The sequence below is a fragment of the Strongylocentrotus purpuratus genome, unplaced genomic scaffold (assembly GCF_000002235.5).
Source record: "Strongylocentrotus purpuratus isolate Spur 01 unplaced genomic scaffold, Spur_5.0 spur5_scaffold_21, whole genome shotgun sequence".
NCBI classification, from domain to species: Eukaryota; Metazoa; Echinodermata; class Echinoidea; order Camarodonta; family Strongylocentrotidae; genus Strongylocentrotus; species Strongylocentrotus purpuratus.
Window position 1 is genome coordinate 32244587 of NW_022145607.1, and position 19952 is coordinate 32264538.

The window sequence follows — 19952 nt, forward strand, 5'->3', positions numbered from 1 at the left end:
AATGACATAGTAAGTGCCGAGAAGAAACTTTCGATATTTTTGAGTGTGTGTGGTGCTCCGATGTATAAACTATTGAATAGTTTGACATCTCCAAAGAAACCGGGAGATTGTACGTTTGATGAACTAATTAAGCTGATCTCGGATCACAAGGATCCCAAATCATCTTTTATTGTTCAACGGTTCAAGTTCAATAGTAGAGTGCGACAACAAGGAGAGTCGGTATCTGAATATGTGGCAGAGCTACGCCATATTGCCGAACATTGCAAATACGAGAGCACGCTGAAGGACATGCTAAGAGACCGTTTGGTTTGCGGTGTCAACGATGATCGCATCCAGCGACGTTTACTGGCCGAAGCAGACCTACCGTTCGAAAAAGCGTGGCAGCTCGCTACCGCCGTGGAACTGGCGGATAAGAATACGGCAGATTTGCGAGCGGCAGCCCCAAGCATCATAAACAAAGTTTGGAAAACCCCTGGCCGTTCAAACAAGGACACTTTCCCAGACAACCGGTCGCCTCACCAGAGATTATGCGATAGGTGTGGTCGAGCCACCAACCACCGAGCGTCCGACTTGTCCGGCTAAAGGCATGACATGTTATGGTTGCGGAAAAGTAGGACACCTTTCCCGAGCCTGTCACTCAAAACCAATCGACAAACAAAGAGAAGAACGATCTCAACAGCAGTTTCGCCGAGAACAGCCATATCGTCCACAAAAACAAAGAGCGTATAAGCTGGATGAGGGTGAAAGTGATGAAGAGCACACAGTGCAACACATTGGATCACTATTTTACGGAAATAGTGAGGGAAACAAATCGCCGCCATTAGAGCTTAGTCTCAACATCGCAGACACCAATGTGCGGTTCCAGCTGGAAACAGGAGCGTCAGTATCACTTATGAGTGAACACGAATTCAATGCTACTTGGACGCCAACAAACAGACCCAAAATCCAGAACTCAAAAACAATCCTACAGACATACACCAAGCAGAAAATAGAACTTAAAGGAGAATGCCACGTCAATGCAGTGTATGGCGATCAAAAGGCACAACCCAGCAAACACAAAACGTTTTTAGGACGTTTACAGAACGTTCTCATCAGGTTCCGTACGTCTTCGTCCTTTTCAGAACGTTGGCAGAACGTTTTTATCAGGTACAGTACGTCTTCGTCCTTATTAAACGTTTAGAAAACGTTTATATAACGTCTAAGTTGGGACCTTACATTTGCTGCAGAACTAGGTCTTTTGAAGACGTCCAGAAAACGTTTTTTGGACGTTACAAATTAAACGTCCTTGGGTAGGTCCTGTAAAACGTTAACAGAACGTTTTATTCAGACGTATTTTGTTGAATTGATTTTTTATGTCCAAATCGAGGAACGTCAAACCATATATTGTAGTAGGTCCATGGTCAAACTGATGCACATATGCTACTGTGGCGTAGCGATGGGGGGGGGGGGCACATGTCCCTGTGGCGTAGCGATGTAGGAGGGGGCACGTGCCCCCAATAATTTTGAATGAAATAAAATAAAACATAAAGTGACATCATTAGAAGATTTTTAAAAAATACTTAAGGAGTGCATCCCTCAAATAATGTGTGTCCCTTCCCCACCCCCCCCCCCCACCGCCCAATCAGTCCGACCGCGCTATAGCGCTACGCTATGCTCCATTCAACCACGTGTATAAAAAGTGCGTACGTACATGGTGGGGAGAGGGTCAATCGTACCCCGCCGGCGCGGCGTGGTCGCTCGCGATAGCTAGCTAGCTCCATCCGGCCAGAGATCTTGTTACCCATATTGCCGCGTTTTATGAACTGACGAATTGACTGCATGCATGCTGACTTCGAGATTTCAAATAATCTGCGTCATCTGTTAGACTGCGACAATGAGCATGATGAGGTAAGCGTTATTTTAACATTTTGATATCTGGAAGGAATTTAAGCTTTGTTTGAGTGATTTTGAGGCATGTAAAATGAAATAAAATATTGATTATTTGCATTAATTTAAGAATAAGAGCAGCTAGATCTCGTCTCATGTCGCATGTGCAGCAGGCACGCGGCCGTTGACATTGTCATTGCATTGACTGGTAATTGGGTATAGACCTGTGCATGCATGGCTCAGAACCGTATCCCTGTTTAACACTGGGAAATTGTGAAATTATCCAAAACGGTGACACCTAGACATAAATTTGAATTTTTATATTACAATTAGGGGAACTGTCACACCATACATGGCTGGGAGCATATGCTGCTCTGTACTGTAGTGCATGGGACTGGGACAGGACAAAAAAAGTTTGTCATTGATAGTACTAGTATAGGGTCTAGGCTAGATTAGATTCTAGATCTAGAGGTCTACTCATTTATTCACACAAAATTCTGATCTTCAATTCAGCAAAATCATAACTGGGCCTAAAAATGATACATACTAACATAGACCTAGATCTACATGTATAACCCCCATACAAATGGCAGTTACTAAAGTCAGCATAGGTCCTACTTTTTTTTTCTCTCTCTTTGTCTCTCTGAGTGATCTCTCTCTTTCTATCCATTCTTTTAATCTCATACTTCAATTCTAAGAAACAAACTCTGCTTTGTGCTCTTTATGCAGTTTAGTGCAATATATAGGTTTGCTCCCACACAGATTATTTTCCTCTCCCAGTTTAAAAACTCTTGCTGGTAGATAATATATTTGCTAGGGCTTTGACCGTCAACAACACTGGACACAGTGTTTGGGATTATATTGTCTGCCAGAGAGTTCCGTGTCCCTTCCCCTTTGTCTACTCCCTTTAATAGGACCCTTTTTTCTTTAGTGGTGTTTGCAGGTAGAATGTGTCCCTTCAGCCTCAGAATGTGGCTACTGTTAATCTCTGTACTTGGGAGAAGTATAGTTTAAAGTGGTTGTACTAAGAAAAGTCGAGCAATATGCTTTTCTATCTTTCAAAGTCTCCTAAGGCCTTGGTGATGGTGCTGTACGTACCACCGAGTCTAATAATATTAATACTTCTACAGTATGTTGTGATATTATTTAGGTTAGGTCATTTATCAAAGCTTGGTGTATTGTGTATTAGTTTACAGTCATGTTTTAGTTATTATTGAAGTAGTATAGCAAACTTATGTTTTAGAGTTCTAATTTCTGTCGTTGTCATTCCTAATTTAGGCAAAGACAAGGAGAGCATACATGTATGTTAACATTATTGTATGTGACGTCTATAATATGATGCAATAATTGAAATGCATACAATCAGTGATGTCGAACCTGTGTCTGCAAGGGTTTCAAATATTATAACGCTGTAAGTACGGATAATACCTTTAAGGCCATGTTGTAGAGACTATAGAGAGCTGGATGGGAGTATTGGGTTTGAGACAAAGGACTAGCATGGTCCTCCTATCACATGATGTTGGGTAACCAATAAGAGATCTAGTTGGAAGGAAGGGTGATGTGGGTCTGGACAGTTTAATCAAACTTTGACACTTGAAGTTTCCAGCTCATTCTCTGCCCAGCTGCCATTGCTTCGAACACTGCTCTGTATTCAATCTCCATATTGGACCATGTGCTTAAGTTCTTCAAGTTTCTCTAAGTTTTGAGAGAGTTTCTATATCAACTTCATTCTTCAAGTTTCTCTGAGTTTTGAGAGAGTTTGCTTTTTGTATTTGATTGGGCATTTCATCCAAATTCAACCTTAAAGTTGGTGATCATCCCAGATCCTGATTTTTTTATATTCAAGCAAGTGTTGGTTCTAATATTACTAGGTAAGAACACCATCTTTTTGCTGTCTGCTTTCATCATTCTGTTGTATGAAGTGTGTGTATAATCATGATGATATCTATATTTGCTTGTATGACTATGAGTGTAGTTTAAGACTGTAGCATACATTTTATAACTTTTTAATGCAGTTGTATGTTATAAAAGATTGATTATTTCTGCTGATCAAACAATTCAGTTAAATGAGAAAAGAGATCACATGTAAAATTATTTTGCAGTTAGTATACTGCATAGCATGCGAGCCCTATATAGCCCATGCTGAAAGATAATTGGCTTTTATTCAGGGCGATGGCTAATTACTCGTGCTAGAGGTCATTGAACGTTCACTAAATTTGGAGTTCCCTGAGTCTATATTTAAGCTAACTCCGGGAATCTCCGATGCCGAAGGCGTCGGAGCTTCGGGTTCGTGCATCAGAAAACATTCTAACAGCGGGTTGGGCGACATTATCTCAAAATATGCAAAGGGAGTAATTACAATTTTGACTTACTAGGTTGCTCGACTTCTCTGGGCATCTATCTATCAACTTGAAATTATAATTTGAAGAAGTCTTTGATGGGAAAAGGGGGCGATTCTTCCATGTTGTTTCGTCGATTCAACCGGCGAAGAGAAAGTACGCACTACCCGCGCATGCGTACTTAGTGCATACTTTCTCTATTGAATAAAATATAACAAAAGTACAATTATGATTTGTAACGGTCTTTCACCATTTGTTGACGATCTTGCAGATTTTGACTTATTTGAATCCAATAATTGTAGTAGCAGAAGAACATGACATGCACACAAGACCGACTAGGAAAAACCTAGAGGGCGCAGAGGTTTGATCACTAAAATTCTTCTCATTGGCAGAAAATAGACCCTAAAATGTGGGATCCAACTCAAGTCAAAGAACTTTTGATAGAGATTAACATATCAGATGTTCACAAATGCCGCTTCTAACAACTACAAAATATAAACAAAAAATATATCTTTTTAAATACAGATTTTTACAGAGTGAACATTAGAATGTAGATAGATAGAGTACGATGTTTATGTCAATTTTGCGTTGGTTTGATCCCCATAGCTACAGCCATCTCAAATTGAGAAGGAAAACTGAACAGTGACATCATTTTCAAGCCAAGAATAGAGTCAGTGCGAGCTGTCCGAGCAAATGTGTCAATTCAATGGCTGAGGTGCCTACTGCTAATGACAACTTACTCAATGACTGACGTCATCAAAACATTGGCCTTTTTAAGCGCAAATAGCCCTTGTTTTCGATTCTTGTGATTAGGTTTTGTTTCATCGTTGTAATCATTAGATATCGTGTTGGTATGGGAAAGTAAAAAAAGTATTAATCTTAATCTGTTAGCCCCTAGCTCTCTGCAGTGTATCTAGTAATGCATTATTCTCATATTTTGTGTTTTTCAATGAAATTCTTTAACATTTGATATGGAAAATGCGCTATATAAATGCATTATTATTTTCATTGCATTTTGTAAATAAGGTTCACCTTATACACAATAATCATTCACTCGGAGACTTTACGGAAATAAAGACAAATTCAATGAAGTAAGTCACACACCGTCCTACTTTATCTGGTTTGAAAGACCCCCAAAGTTATACTAAAATGAGGCTAGCAACCTGTCTAGTGTTTTTCACAGAAACTTTCAAAAAACCACTTCAGGGCAAAAAATAGTTGCGTATAAGTGTTTCACCTCATATTCGCGTGCATTTTTTTTTGCTAGATAACATTTTGGAAGCCACATTTTACATGGGTCCAAAGTCCAAACACTAAGAGAATCCATGTATTTTGTGTAATTTTTTTCTATCCATTTTCAGATCAATTGCGAAAATGTGTGCATCATGGTCAGGGAAGAATGATTACAATAGAAGATGGATGAGGGCTCACCGTGCATTGAGAACAAATACACCCAATGATTTAACTAGCAGTAGTGAGAGTGACATAGAAGCTCAAGTTGTAGAAGATGGGGCCGAAGATCTTTGTTTTGAACCAGATGGGGAAATAGCACTTAACAATCCAATTCAAGTTAACAATGATGATGATTTCAGTGATGTTGATGTTAGTGCTGATACAATATCTTCTGAATCAGAGAATGTAGATCCTCTCTTATTTACTGATTCAGAGAACGAACATGATTCAGATCACTCGGGTGTAGAGTCACACATGAATGTACGAGATGAGTTGGCAAAATGGGTGAATGACTACCAAGTAAAACATAACGCAGTTGATGATCTCCTAAAAATCTTGCAGAGACACGGACACCAAGATTTACCAGCCACAGCTCGTACATTAGTCCAAACTCCTAAAACTGTAGAGACAGACATTGCGTCAGGAATGGAATATGTATACCTGGGAGTTAGTAGACAAGTATCCAAAGCGTACAAGACATGTAAAGCAAACATTAAGGATGCTGACTCTATCCATCTTGCCATGAATATTGACGGAATTCCTCTCCACAAGGACACATCAAATAGTTTGTGGCCAATACTCTGCTCTATCACAAATGCAACACCTGTACATGTGTTTCCAGTGGCATCGACATATGGCCCTTCAAAACCTGAAAATCTTAATTTTCTTCAGGATACAGTTAGAGACTTGGGTGAAATTTTGACAAATGGTCTCTCTGTGGATGGGAAAGTTATCGAAGTGTACCTCATGTGCATTGTTTGTGATGCTCCTGCGAAAGCTATGGTGAAGGGTACCAAGCAGTATTCTGGTTACCATGGGTGTGACAAGTGTAACCAGAGGGGAGAATGGAAAGGCAGGATGACTTACCCCAGGATGAATAATTTGCAGAAGAGAACCGATGACTCTTTTCGGGCCAAACAAGATCCAGAACACCACAAAATGGATACGCCATTCTGTGAACTACCAATTGATATGGTCAAATGCTTTCCACTGGACTACATGCATCAATCATGCCTCGGCGTAATGAAGAAATTAATCCTCATTTGGATTCGAGGAAAAGGAAGATTACGGAACTACAAATTAGGTGCTGTGCAAGTACAAAGCATTAGTGAGAAACTTCTGGAGCTAAGGGATTGTATCACCAGTGATTTTCAACGAAAGCCTCGCCCTCTTTCCGAAATTGATAGATGGAAAGCAACAGAGCTACGTCAGTTTCTCCTATACACAGGAAAAATTTGCCTAAAAGGAGTATTGCCAGCAGCGTCGTACAATCTTTTCTTGGCTCTAAGTGTTGCTACTTGCATTTTAGTCAACCGGAAACTCTCTGAAGAGTACCACGCATTTGCAGAAGATCTACTGATTTACTTCAATGACCAGGGATGTGCCTTGTATGGTCAGGAGTTTCTTGTGTACAATGTCCACAGTATGGTACACTTGGCAGATGAAGCACGTGAATTCGGAGACTTGAACACTTGTGCTGCATTCCCTTTTGAGAATTACCTTCAGTACATGAAAAAACTAGTGAGATCTGGCAAACGGCCTATTGTCCAAATTGTCAAAAGACTATGTGAGGTTGAACAATTTCAAAGTGCTCCAACACAACCAAAAGCTCCAGTTGTATCTACGAAGAAACCCAATAATTGCTATATTCTTAGTGAATCTTCATGTTGTGAGGTACAAGAGGAAACCAACGAAACTAACGAAGATGATGATCAACTCTTCCTTTGTAGGATCTACACTAACAGTGAAAATGTATTCACTTCACCTTGTAATTCTAAGATAATTGGTGTACACAAAGTCAGCAAACGCAACACCAGAATGCAGATGGTCCCACATCGATCCCTGAAGAAGAAAGCATTGAAGTTTGAAGTTGAAAGAAATACATTCATCTTCATTGCATTGTTGCATTGCTGATCAAATAAATGGTAAATTTGTACACAAGGAAATGTACAGTCAATTTTGCTTAGGTGGACCTTTTTGGGACCAAGAAAATTTGTTTAACTTAAACGATGTACAGGGTATATTCTGTGCATCCATGGAGAAAAATTGGGGATTTTGATTTTGTTTGACTTACAGTAATTCGATTTTTTTTCGAATTCGAATTTGACGAAGATGACTGTAAACACGGTATATGTTCTCTCAAGATAACAACAAACCTCATACTTGCATAATTATAGCTGGGTTATCTTGACTATTGCATTCCTCCATATCTGAGTTAATGCATTTGAGGAGGCGCGATAGCTCAGTCGGTAAAGCAGTGGTTTGTGACCCGGGTTCGAATCCAAGTCGATGCGCTAGTGTCCTTAAAGGCATTAATCCTCATTACCTGGTCCCTCGGAGAGGACCTAAAGCCATCGGCCGTCTGGTTGCTTACTTACAAGCATTTTATGCTTCCTTGGCAGTCAGGTAAAATCACCATCACCATAGTGATCTGCAGTCTTGCAGAGCAGATAACGATATAACAGTGCATGAACATTTATCCAAAATGTAACTTCCACCTATCAATGCAGACTAAATCAAGAAATATTGTTTGTTCCTTAATGGTCATTTACTCTGCAGATGGGTGATTATGCAGTCGTGGTTTTTACAGATGAAGAAGCAGTCGCTTTGGTGTCTGCATCATGGATCGTACAGGAAGAAGGCGTAAGTCCATCAAAAGATTTGCCTCTATTTTTTTTGCATGATCTATTCCAGAGGACATTTTTGAAACACTGATGTCATTCAGGAAGAAACAAAGAAGCAATATCTGTGGATGTTATTCACAATTTTAAATACTATATTGCTAAAGAGTAGCATTTTATAATCATTAGAAAATAAATAATGGATATTATCATATTTTGTTTCTACAGCCACTCTCGAAAAAATCTTGCACAAATTATTATTCTTTTTAATCTAGGAGAAGTTCAGCTACTGGCCCAGACACAAACAATCGGCGAAGGCCAAGAGGCATGAAATTCCTGACAAGCACACTTGGGGCCGACATAGCATTAGAGTGTTGAAAGTGACTGGTAAGCTTTATATACCAATAGACAGTTGTTAACTGGTGGTGGAGGGACAAGCACGGAATGTTCCAGTCCAGATGGATTTTAAATGCTATTGAGGGAAGAGTACCGGTAACTTATTTTCTTCACGAAATAGCAATCCATGATTTTCCCAACAGCAAAGCTACGGAAAAGTTCTGTTTTAATTGACATGTAACAGTTACAGTGCCATGTAATATAAAAAAAAATATTACATGACAGCTCATGTACTAAATTTAACAAGTCAGAAGATAACATCTATTATCACCTGACTTAGTAAATACAGTACATGAGCTGCCATGTAATATCCATTTTGGATATAACATTACATGGCAATCATATGATTAAAACAGTTAACTTTTCTTCTGGAAAAATCATGGAATGTTCCCCTCAGGATTTAAAATGCTATTTCGTGAAGAAAATAAGTCCCCCGACTACCGTCTAATGACTTATTTACTCTTCCCTCAAAAGCATTTAAAATCCCTCGGGAGTGGAATATTCCATGCTTCTCCCTCCACCACCAGTTAGCAAATGTATATCATCCCACCCCTTATTACAACATGTAAGGTTTTTCATGAGATTTGTTACAAAACTTTGATTTTTAGGCAATTGAAATAGCTCCCAAACCACATTTTTTGTATGCATATTGTTTTTATATATCTTGTTCTCAATTTCGTCCCTTAATTTTATTTTTTTTAGTTCAGATGATACATTATTTAAAGAAATAAATTTCCAATAGCGTAGATTAAAATAAGTTAAAGATTGATTTGTTTTATTTTTACTACAGGCAATTATGTGAAAGCGCAAAACATCGCCAGGAAGGCAGAGGACACGTCGAACCTGGAATCGGAAGATGATGCTGTGCAGAAACGGATTAGACGTCTTCCCCAGAGATTAAGAAAATCTGCATCAAGTGATTCAGGAAGTGACGCTGGTAAATATTTGTCTCTTGATGGTTAGTAGTGCTTGGCTTGGCCAGAGACGTATCTTATTTCTCGTTCTCACTAAAGAGTCTGCTTTTCTGCTTATCCCTCAGATAGGAGAGAAACATCCATTTTGCAGCTTCTAATCATAATTTATTGCAAATCCTTTATAATTTACACCTACTATCACAGATAAATAAGAGTGCATTCTTCCTCTTCAAAATCCAACAGGTGATGAAAACCTAAGATAATTTATTTGGGATAGCTAGACCTGCTTTGTGTCCCAGCCATGCAAAATGATGATTGACAGATGTGGCACCATTCCGGCAAAACTGAAAATTAATTTGTTATCTAGGCATAAATTTCGGACAAGAAGTTTGCATTGTCCAAAAGCCTGTTCAGGTTTTGAGATTTCTTGTCGTGTCTCAATATTCCTTTTAACATCTGCAATGTGTCTCTGTCTTTCAGATCTTGAATCGGACCCAGAAGAAGTACATGTACGCGGAGAAACGACCAAGGCTGTGGCAGCGTAGATACCAATGCCGAAACTGAATGCGAAGTCCAAGTCCACATCGCATTTTTCAGTTGCATCCACCAGCCAGGCATCCACCAGCTCCGGCAATCAAGGCAGCAAGCCATCCACCAGCTTCACCTTGCCCTTGTCATCCTCGTCCCCGTCCCAATCCACAACTCCAGCAAGGGCTCGGGCTTCGGAAAGTAAGTTTTTTCAGATAACATTTCTCAAAAGAAAGTTTCTGAGGGTTTTTTTAATCATAAGAAGATATACCGTAGAGCGTATAAACTACAAACAACGTTTGCTGTTTTTACTAAGTTGCCACACTAAACTACTGTTAGATTGGATGAGAGAGACAAATTATTTCAGCATACATGTAATTTATTTTATCAACAAGACATGGGTATAGTTTTTTACAGAAGAGGTGCTTTTAAATCCTAACAGTATGTGATGCTTTGTTTGAAGCGCTGCACAGGTGTCGTCTTTGAAGCTGGGTGATATATTCCCGAAGTGACAAAATAGGACAGCTTTCAAACAAATCTCGCCCAAATATCCTATTCATTTGCTGTCAAAGTTTTTAATGACTTAAACTGTTATTATAATGCATTTTTGTGTCTGTTTTGTTTTTTCTCAGGCAATTTTCAAGTGCAGGTACTGTGTACGCTGCAGAGGCTGGAGGAAGGGGTACAGCAGCTAACGCAGTTGATACAAAAACTGTTTTTGTCAAAATCGGGAGTGGCTGTTGATGTGGAAGACCTGAGGGAGCCATTTACACAACCAGTGGACACCGAGGATGAGTTTGAGGCTCTTGCATCAAAGCTCGTTGACGTGGAGTTTAGGAAGAAGATGGTAAGTTTAGAAAAATTTGAATTGTAGTGTTAAACATTATTTGATCATCCATTAACCCCATCTTAACTGGGAGGGGGGTCGATCCCCGTCGACTTTTCGCACGTTAATTCTGCAACGCACACAGATATTGCTGCTCCACTTCAACAGATCGTTAAAACATGAACGCGTCGCTAATACTTCAATGAATCTCCATACAAAATTTTGCATTAATCCGACGATTGGTCTTGGGGGTAAGGTCAAATTGACTCCCCCCCCCCCCCCCCCCCAGGTTAAAGTGCAGGTTTGTTTTCCACAAGTACAGTTATTGTTCAAAGCCAAATAAAATAAAATAAAAGTAACATAAATAATTTTTCCAACTGAATTGTCTTCAAGTGTGTTTGTTACCAGACCTGCCAGAGGGACTATTACATTGATATCCAAAAGACAATATCGCTTGCATTCCTTGAGTGCGAGTTATGTTTAAATCTATAAATCCAGCAAATATCAAGCCCATTAGATAAGGTATTTTGATCAAGGCTTGTGTAAATCTTTAACAAAAATAAGATGTTACTGCATCATTGCGAGGTTTTAGCAGAAGAGACTTTCAGCGTACTGTATGTAAATGAGAGGTCTAACTTCCATTTATGGGAGAATCTGCAACAATGTAACTAGCAAAAGTACTTTTTATTTTCAGATTCGCTACCTGAGCTTAGTTGGCGGAGGTGATGTAAATCAAACGGTAAGGAGAGTTTTGAAGAAACTTGGCACAAACTCTCTCTGGTCGCATTTCAATGTACTGGGCAGGAAGGGCAAGCGTGGAATGAAGACGACCGCATTCTTTCCCGTTATCGTTAGTAAGTATTGAGATTTAAAGTGATCAATTAGTGTGATTATCTAAATTCAATTTCTCTTCAATATGTTTATAAATCATTGAAGTTATATGCCCATTAATTGGCACGATTAATTTTGTTATTTAAAATCAAATTTACAATGTCCTCTTCAATCAAAATGAGGGCTGGTGGATAAGTAATTTTGCAATCAAATTTGGCATTTTAGACTGGTAAGCATACTGCATCATTCCAGTTGAATCATCTTGAAATACAACTTTGTCATTGAATGTAGAATTTCATTGAAAATCACAAAATTTGATAATAAATGATTCACTTGAGAGCTATGGGCTAACAGATTAAGATTTTTATACCAACACGATATCTTAGTACAATAAAACAAAACACCATCACAAGAATCGAAAACGAACGCTCTTTGTGCTAAAAAAACACAAATGTTTTGATGGTTTCGCATCTTGTGCAAGTTATCATTAGCAGACGATATCTGAAAAATAGAAATATGACCTGAATCTAATTTCATATCAATGAAATACGGTGTGTTATATGATTGACAACATCATCCCATTTTGTGCTGTCAAACGTGGCATTTTTGTATCGGTATAAGGCATCAAGTGAGAACTCTGGTAAACACTCATTAACATAATTATGTTCCTCTGGGTTTGTGCCTTTGCCTTTCAGGGGCATGCATCAAGAATCACGTCGGTGCCAAGGAGAGTGAAATTGAGGAGGTTGTTGGCGATTACCTCAAGCGAACCCCCTTTCTTCCAGGAGGAAGTAAATACATGTACAAGGTAAATCCCCCAACGAGACAAGACGCTGTCATCGAGGAAGCTGTCATCGAGGAAGCTGTCGTTGTGCAAGCTTTGGATGATGGAGAGGATTCTGCCATGGAGAATTGAGTGGTGTTTTCTTCATCATTTGTGACCTTACAAAACGACCATTAAAGGTAAAGACCAGTTTCGGAAACGCCCCCCTCTCAAAAAATGAAATTGAAGCTCTTATTACCAATCATGTGAAAGAATATGTTTTGACTATAATACCTGATCATACAAATTTTGCCGAGAAACCGCCTACTAATTGATATATTTTGTAAATTATTATATCTATTTGGGCCGGATAGATATAACGCACGTGTCGGGCACGTGTCGCGTAGTCCCATATACATTGTTAGTCATAATGGTGGAATAATCATTTTTTTACCCCAATTTATTGAATGATTTTGACAATGATTTATTATTAATAGATCTAGATAATAGTATACATTCTCAGATTTTATTGAATGACAATTGGTGAGTGTTTGTTTTGCGTGACTGCTAAAGCATGTGTGTGCGCTACTATACTAATCAACTAGGGGACCTACGTCCTTAAGTCATAACTGACAGTAATGGGGATTAATACCTCATAAAAGGGCATGAATATAGCACATCGACACGGTTTTGATCCTGGGGGCTCACAGTAACGAGGCCATTGCTTAGCCAATGAATCATGAATGTACGCAGCAGGCGCTAGGGTACGTCGACGCCCCCACAAAAACAAAAAAACAAAGAAAATGCAATAAATTTTCAATAATTCATTGCATTTTGCCCCAACCCCCAACATAAAAAAATCCTCTATGTGGGCATGCCTTGAACCATAATGCATGGCCCTACAGAGGAATTTTTCCTGTTGGGGACTGGGGGAAACTGCAATGAATTATTGATAATTAAATGCATTTTCTTTGTTTTTGTGGGGGCGTCCGCTGCGTACAGTCATGATTCATTGGCTAAGCAATGGCCTCATTACTATGAGCCCCCAGGATCAAAACCGTGTCGATGTGCTATATTAGTGCCCTTTTATGAGGCATTAAACCCCATTACTGTCAGTTATGACTTAAGGACGTAGGTCCCCTAGTTGATTAGTATAGTAGCGCACACACATGCTTTAGCAGTCACGCAAAACAAACACTCACCAATTGTCATTCAATAAAATCTGAGAATGTATACTATTATCTAGATCTATTAGGAATAAATCATTGTCAAAATCATTCAATAAATTGGGGTAAAAATAATTATTTCACCATTATGACCAACAGTGTACATCTTTCTGTGTACAGTGCTTGAAACTTTACCCAGACTTGGCCAAATTTCTTATCATTTTGATGATTCCAGAACCTTGCAGTACACACCAATACTTATGATCAAACTTTTCTGATCGATTCCACAACGTTTCTTTCACAATGCAATCGCATGACCATAACTGGTCTTTATCTTTCTTGGGAAATTATTATGCTGATTTTTAAATCGCATGACAATAGAATTTATTACCTTTAAAATGGTACATAATTGTTCATATTTATGCAAGGCAAACCCTCTGAAAATAAGTGCCTAATGTTTTGAAAATGGTTTTAGCAGTTTAAAAAGAAGGGAGAAATGGGCCACTTCGAATATCAGCGTCCATTCACGCGCTGTAATCCTAAATCTTTATTTGATGAAAAAACATTAGCACGCTTTCTCAAGATAGTCTCATTCAGGAAATACAAAAATCCTGAACTCTTTTTTGTACCAAATTTGACTATTTGTAGCTTATAACTGAGAAACTTTATCAGAGACATATAACAGTTTTGTTGGTGCATCTTTTTGGATTTAATTGCCAACATCTTGTGAGAATGCAAGACAAAGTTGTATACGTCTGTAAATATATTACTTTTTGTATTAAAGGATGCTGAAACCAAAGTTGCTATGTGTGTCCTCTAAACTCTCGACACTGATATACATGTATGTTCTGTAAATACATTACTTTTAGTAAGGATGCTGAAATCAAAGTTGCTATGTGTGTGCTGCTAAATTCTTGACACTATATTTAGAACCTTGTCTTCTATATTCATAGACCCTTTAATTTGAGAATTCATATTTGCCTGTTAGCAATTCATATCTTCAACTCGTTTCTATCAGTTTATTGTAAATAGCTTTTTGTAGATTGTTCATTTGTTTTGTGTTAATTTCATATTTGAAGTAAGATGCAAGGTCCAATGCAAGGCTTCTGGAATAACTTGGAGCACAAATCTCGACCTGACCACTAAATCTTTGGTCGATTAAAAGGACATTGTTTTACTCAGATTTAAGGGGGAAATCTACCCTAGAAATTTCACTGCTTCAATCAAAGGAGATAAATTTGAACAAAATTTTTAAAAAAAATGGGCAAAATCGGTAAGGAAAACAAAATAAGGAAACTACTCTTTTATTCAAATTGGCAATGCTGATGACATCTTAAGTAGCTCTCAATTCACTTTGTACACACAATTTCACATTTCCTTACCCCCATAGTCAAAGTATGTTGTGTAGAAAGCTATTCGTCATCTGAATATACTCTGATTAATAGTTGAGGAAATGTGTACCGGTAACTTTAAGGACAATTTATAAAATATGAAATTTTGTGTACATAGATGATGGATAGCTACTCACAGTTGATGTCATCAGTGTTGCCAATTTGCAGAGCTGAAACAAGTGTAGTTTCCTTTTTTTGTTGTTTTTTTTTTGCCGTACTTTCTGTTGAAATGTGACTTCTTTAAATGAGTCACATTTTTATCACTTGTAGAAGTTGATGAGAAATTAAATACATGTACTCTTTTGAATACCGTAGTTATAATTTGCACCGGATGATGAAGCTGGTCCTGGGTGGAGGCACATAGCTAAATCGGTAATCACATGTATTTATTGATAATTTTATTGATAAAGGTTCTGTTGAATTGTTTCACATTGATATAGTACACAAAATAATTCTATGCACTATTTGGTTTTACCATAGATCAAGACTTATTATAGAAAGATTTCTTTATCATTTGCTGGGACACCTTTTTGGCATGAATTGCCAACATTTTTTGGAGAATGCAAGACAAGTTATAGGTTCTGTAAATAACTCATATTGCTTTTAGTAAGTGTGTTACCAAAGTTGCTATATGTGTGCTGCCAAATTCTTGACACTATTCATTTTATCTTGCCTTGTATATTCATAGGGACATAAACCTGTAAATATATGAGTAAATTGAGTATTCATATTTGCCAGTTAATGACATATCTTCAACTCATCTATCAGTTTATTGTGTATTATTTGAAGATTGTTCATGTGTTGACACTATACGTTTATATCTTGCCTTGTATATTCATATCGACATAGACCCGTAAATATATGAGTATTCATATTTGCCAGTTAATGACATATCTTCAACTCATCTATTAGATTATTGTGTATTATTTGTAGATTGTTCATGTGTTATGTATCTATAGTTTTAAAGGGATAGTTTAGTATTGATCAACCTTAACTTTAACACCAAAACCTGCACCATCATGGTGCAAAGTAATAATTAAAAAAGACTCAGTAAACCCCTGTTATTATTCAAAATGACCCGTTACTTTGTGCATTTAAAGTTTGTTAAAATAACAATTAAGTATCTATCAATTACTTTTTGAAAACCTATTCAGATTTGTTTTCTTCAAAGCAGTCTTTAAGCATTTTTAATCTTTTGAATAAAAATATATTGAAGGATATTTCAGCCGTTTGTGAACCGATTTTGATCAAATAACAATTTATTCTGAATATTAGAATTGTATGTTCTTTCGGGGGCACTTCAGGAAATACCAATACCCTTTTTTCAAATATACATGATGTACCTCATTGCTAAGCCTTTGTACATATTTTTTAAATATGTTTGATAATAAATTCATAAAATCAATCAAATACATGTGTGACCTAGCGTTTATTAAAAAAATTCACTGTATGATGGACGTTCTTAAAAGGTTTTCTGAACGTTCTTAAAACGTTTCCAGGACGTTCTAGACGTTTTTAAAAGGTTTCTTTGAACATTCTTAAAACGTTTCCAGGACGTTCTAGACGTTCTTAAAAGGTTTTCTGAACGTTCTTAAAACGTTTTCAGGACGTTCTAGACGTTTTTAAAAGGTTTCTTTGAACATTCTTAAAACGTTTCCAGGACGTTCTAGACGTTCTTAAAAGGTTTTCTGAACGTTCTTAAAACGTTTTCAGGACGTTCTTACACATACTTAAAAGGTTCTCACAATGTTTTCTTGACGTTCTAGACGTTCTTATAAGGTTTTTGCACGTTCTCACAACGTTCCCATAACGTTCTAGACGTTCTTAAAAGGTTTTCTGGATGTTTTTAAGGTTATTAAAACGTTTTTAAAACGTCCCAAACGTCCGACAGGTTTTCTGCAGGTTCTTGCACTTAAAAGCAAATCTATAAAAGGTTTTGTGTTCGTTCTTAAAACGTTTAGAAAACGTTCAAAAAACGTCCATTTGGAACGTTCCAAATAACGTTTTCAACCTACCACAAATAGACGTCTTTAGAACGTTTAAACAAAACGTTTAGAAAACCAATTTGGAACCTTTTTAGAACGTTCAGAAAACGTCCAATTGTTAAGTGCGACTTTTGATAGTGGCCGTGACTGGTTGAAGGTGTTCATCCTCAACTGGAAAAGTATGATCCAGCAGTGGATAGGAGGAAATGGGAGAATCCCTGAAAAAGCGCTGAAGATGTCCTAAAACGTGCTGCAAGGACTACTGGTGGAGAATGACGAACTCTTCAAACCAGGGCTGGGTTCGCTAAAAGGAGTTGAAGTGAGCATTGACATCGACCAAAATGCCTCTCCAAAATTTGTAAAAGCGAGACCAGTGCCGTTCGCAATGAAACCGAAAGTGGAGGCTGAACTTGAACGGCTAGAGCGAGAGGGCATCATTGAACCGGTCCAGTTTTCTCAATGGGCCGCCCCATTAGTACCGGTTATGAAACCGGACGGATCCATCCGGATCTCCGGTGACTACAAAGTCACAGTGAATCAAGCGTCAAGAGCGGTTACATATCCAATACCACGCATAGAGGAATTGTTCGCGAAACTTGCTGAGGGAGAGTGCTTCACTAAGCTAGATTTAAGCCACGCTTACCAACAGCTAATGATCGACCAGGGATTGCGGGATCTCGTCTGCATCAACACACATCACGGCCTGTTTCGCTATACACGGTTGCCCTTTGGTGTGATCGCCGCCCCATCAATCTTCCAGAGAATCATGGAAAGTCTTCTTGGAGGAATTCCTCATGTCGCGGTCTACCTGGATGATATCTTGGTAACACGAAAGACTCTCGCGGACCATCTGGACAATTTGAAGCGTGTCCTCAATATCCTTCGCGATGCCGGATTACGGTTAAAGAAAGGCAAGTGTGTCTTCTTGAGTCCAGAGGTGGAGTACCTAGGGCATAAAGTCAGTGCACGAGGGTTAGAACCGACAGATGAGAAAGTACGCGCAATCACACAGGCCTCCCAACCGCGTAACGTGACAGAGCTGAAGTCTTTTCTAAATTCCTTCCAGAGCTCGCAACAATCCTAGAACCTCTACACCATCTCCTCCGGAAAGGAAGCCGCTGGTCATGGACGGCGGACCAGCAGAGGGCGTTTGATAAGAGCAAGGAGCTCTTACAATCATCGCGACTTCTCACCCATTTCGACAATGACAAGGAATTGATACTCGCGTGCGACGCCGTACGGGGTAGGAGCCGTGCTGGCACACCGGATGTTGGATGGGGAAGAGAAGCCCTTTGCATATGCGTCGAAAATGTTAAATTCGGCAGAGCGTAACTACTCTCAATTGGACAAGGAGGGGTTAGCCATCATGTTTGGAGTGAAACGATTCCACCAGTACGTATACACATACGGTAGGAAGTTCACAATAGTAACCGACCACAAGCCGCTTCTGGGGCTCCTCGGGGAGTCCAAGGCCATTCCGCAGATGGCCTCGCCGAGGGTACAAAGATGGGCCATTACCCTCTCTGCGTACATATACAAGCTGGTATATAAACCCGGATCCGCTAATTCAAATGCGGACGCACTGAGTCGCCTTCCAAGAAGCACAACGACCACCGAGCCTGAGTTACCAACAGAAATTCTGTCGATGTTCAACATCTTGCAGAGAACCCCTGTCACACCGAAGCGAGTTCGCGAGTGGACAGCACATGACAGAGTTTTATCACGTGTCCGGAAACATGTGATGTCCGGATGGGGACATTCTTGCGAAGATGAAGAATTGAAGCCGTACTTCAGTAGGAGACATGAACTCAGCGTTCAAGATGGATGTGTCTTGTGGGGTACCCGGGTCGTCATCCCCACTAAGGGTCGGGAACAGATCTTAGATGAGATACATGACACTCATCCTGGAATCGTAAGAATGAAAGCCATCGCGCGTGGAATAGTCTGGTGGCCGAAACTAGACTCTGAACTGGAACGGAAGGTGAAGCAATGCTCCGTTTGTCAGCAATATCAGCGCCTTCCACCGCGATCTCCCGTACATCCATGGGAGTACCCGAGTGTTCCATGGGAGAGAATTCACATCGATTTTGCCGGTCCGTTCGAATGAAAAATGCTCCTGATAATCGTTGACGCGTACTCCAAATGGATAGATGTACATGTGATGTCATCGGCGACATCATCGGCAACAATCGATCGCCTCAGACAGACATTCGCGATACATGGACTACCTCGTGTGGTAGTTTCCGACAATGGAAGTTCCTTCACGAGTTCGGAATTCCAAGATTTCATGTCGCAAAATGGAATCAAACATGTGAAAAGTTCACCTTACCACCCCGCTAAAAACGGACTGGCAGAAAGAGCGGTACAGACGGTGAAATCTGGTCTCAAGAAAGTCACAGGAGGTAAACTCGAAACTCGCTTAGCGCGCTTCCTCCTGGCCTATCGGACAACAGAGCACTCCACCACTGGAATGCCGCCAGCCGCCATGCTCATGAACAGACAGTTGAGAACCAGACTGGATACCTATATCCAGACGTCAAAAATAAAGTTGACGAAAAGCTGAGAAATCCGGCCGCGCTGAACCGCGGACCTCAGACTTACCGAGAATTCCAGACTGGTGAGCTGGTTTTCGCCCGAAATTTTGGCATAGGAAACACTTGGATGCCGGGAACGGTTACGGAAAAACGCGGTCCGGTGTCCTACGAGATCGAACTCGAGGACCGCGGTGGAAAATGGCGACGTCATGTCGACCATTTAAGAAATCGTTATCAGAAAAAGGATGAATCTTCCGCGTCGCGTCCGAATTCCGATGACGAGTTCCTTTTTCCTGAGGAGGGCGAAGCAAATGACCGTCAGGATCATCAACATCGCGAT

At 39.4% G+C, this 19952-nt stretch overlaps 3 protein-coding genes across 4 annotated transcripts; all 3 read left to right on the forward strand.

The window, feature by feature from the left end:
- Positions 1-1773: 1773 nt before the first annotated feature.
- Positions 1774-12793, forward strand: LOC115928253. Of its 2 annotated transcripts, none has more exons than XM_030995316.1 (5): positions 1774-1887; positions 10069-10317; positions 10749-10963; positions 11637-11796; positions 12469-12793. In XM_030995316.1, the coding sequence occupies exons 2-5, from the start codon at positions 10140-10142 to the stop codon at positions 12687-12689; spliced, it is 774 nt and encodes a 257-aa protein (XP_030851176.1). In that variant the 5' UTR covers positions 1774-1887; positions 10069-10139; the 3' UTR covers positions 12690-12793. The 2 variants fall into 2 exon arrangements, with proteins under 2 accessions (XP_030851176.1, XP_030851177.1); XM_030995317.1 differs by lacking the exon at positions 1774-1887 and adding an exon at positions 3398-3737.
- A 4670-nt stretch (positions 12794-17463) lies between these two features.
- Positions 17464-18162, forward strand: LOC105443508 (uncharacterized protein K02A2.6-like). Its single transcript, XM_011676748.1, has one exon. The coding sequence runs from the start codon at positions 17464-17466 to the stop codon at positions 18160-18162; it is 699 nt and encodes a 232-aa protein (XP_011675050.1).
- A 225-nt stretch (positions 18163-18387) lies between these two features.
- On the forward strand, positions 18388-19185 carry LOC105443509 (uncharacterized protein K02A2.6-like). The gene has a single exon (XM_011676749.1). The coding sequence runs from the start codon at positions 18388-18390 to the stop codon at positions 19183-19185; it is 798 nt and encodes a 265-aa protein (XP_011675051.1).
- Positions 19186-19952: the final 767 nt, after the last annotated feature.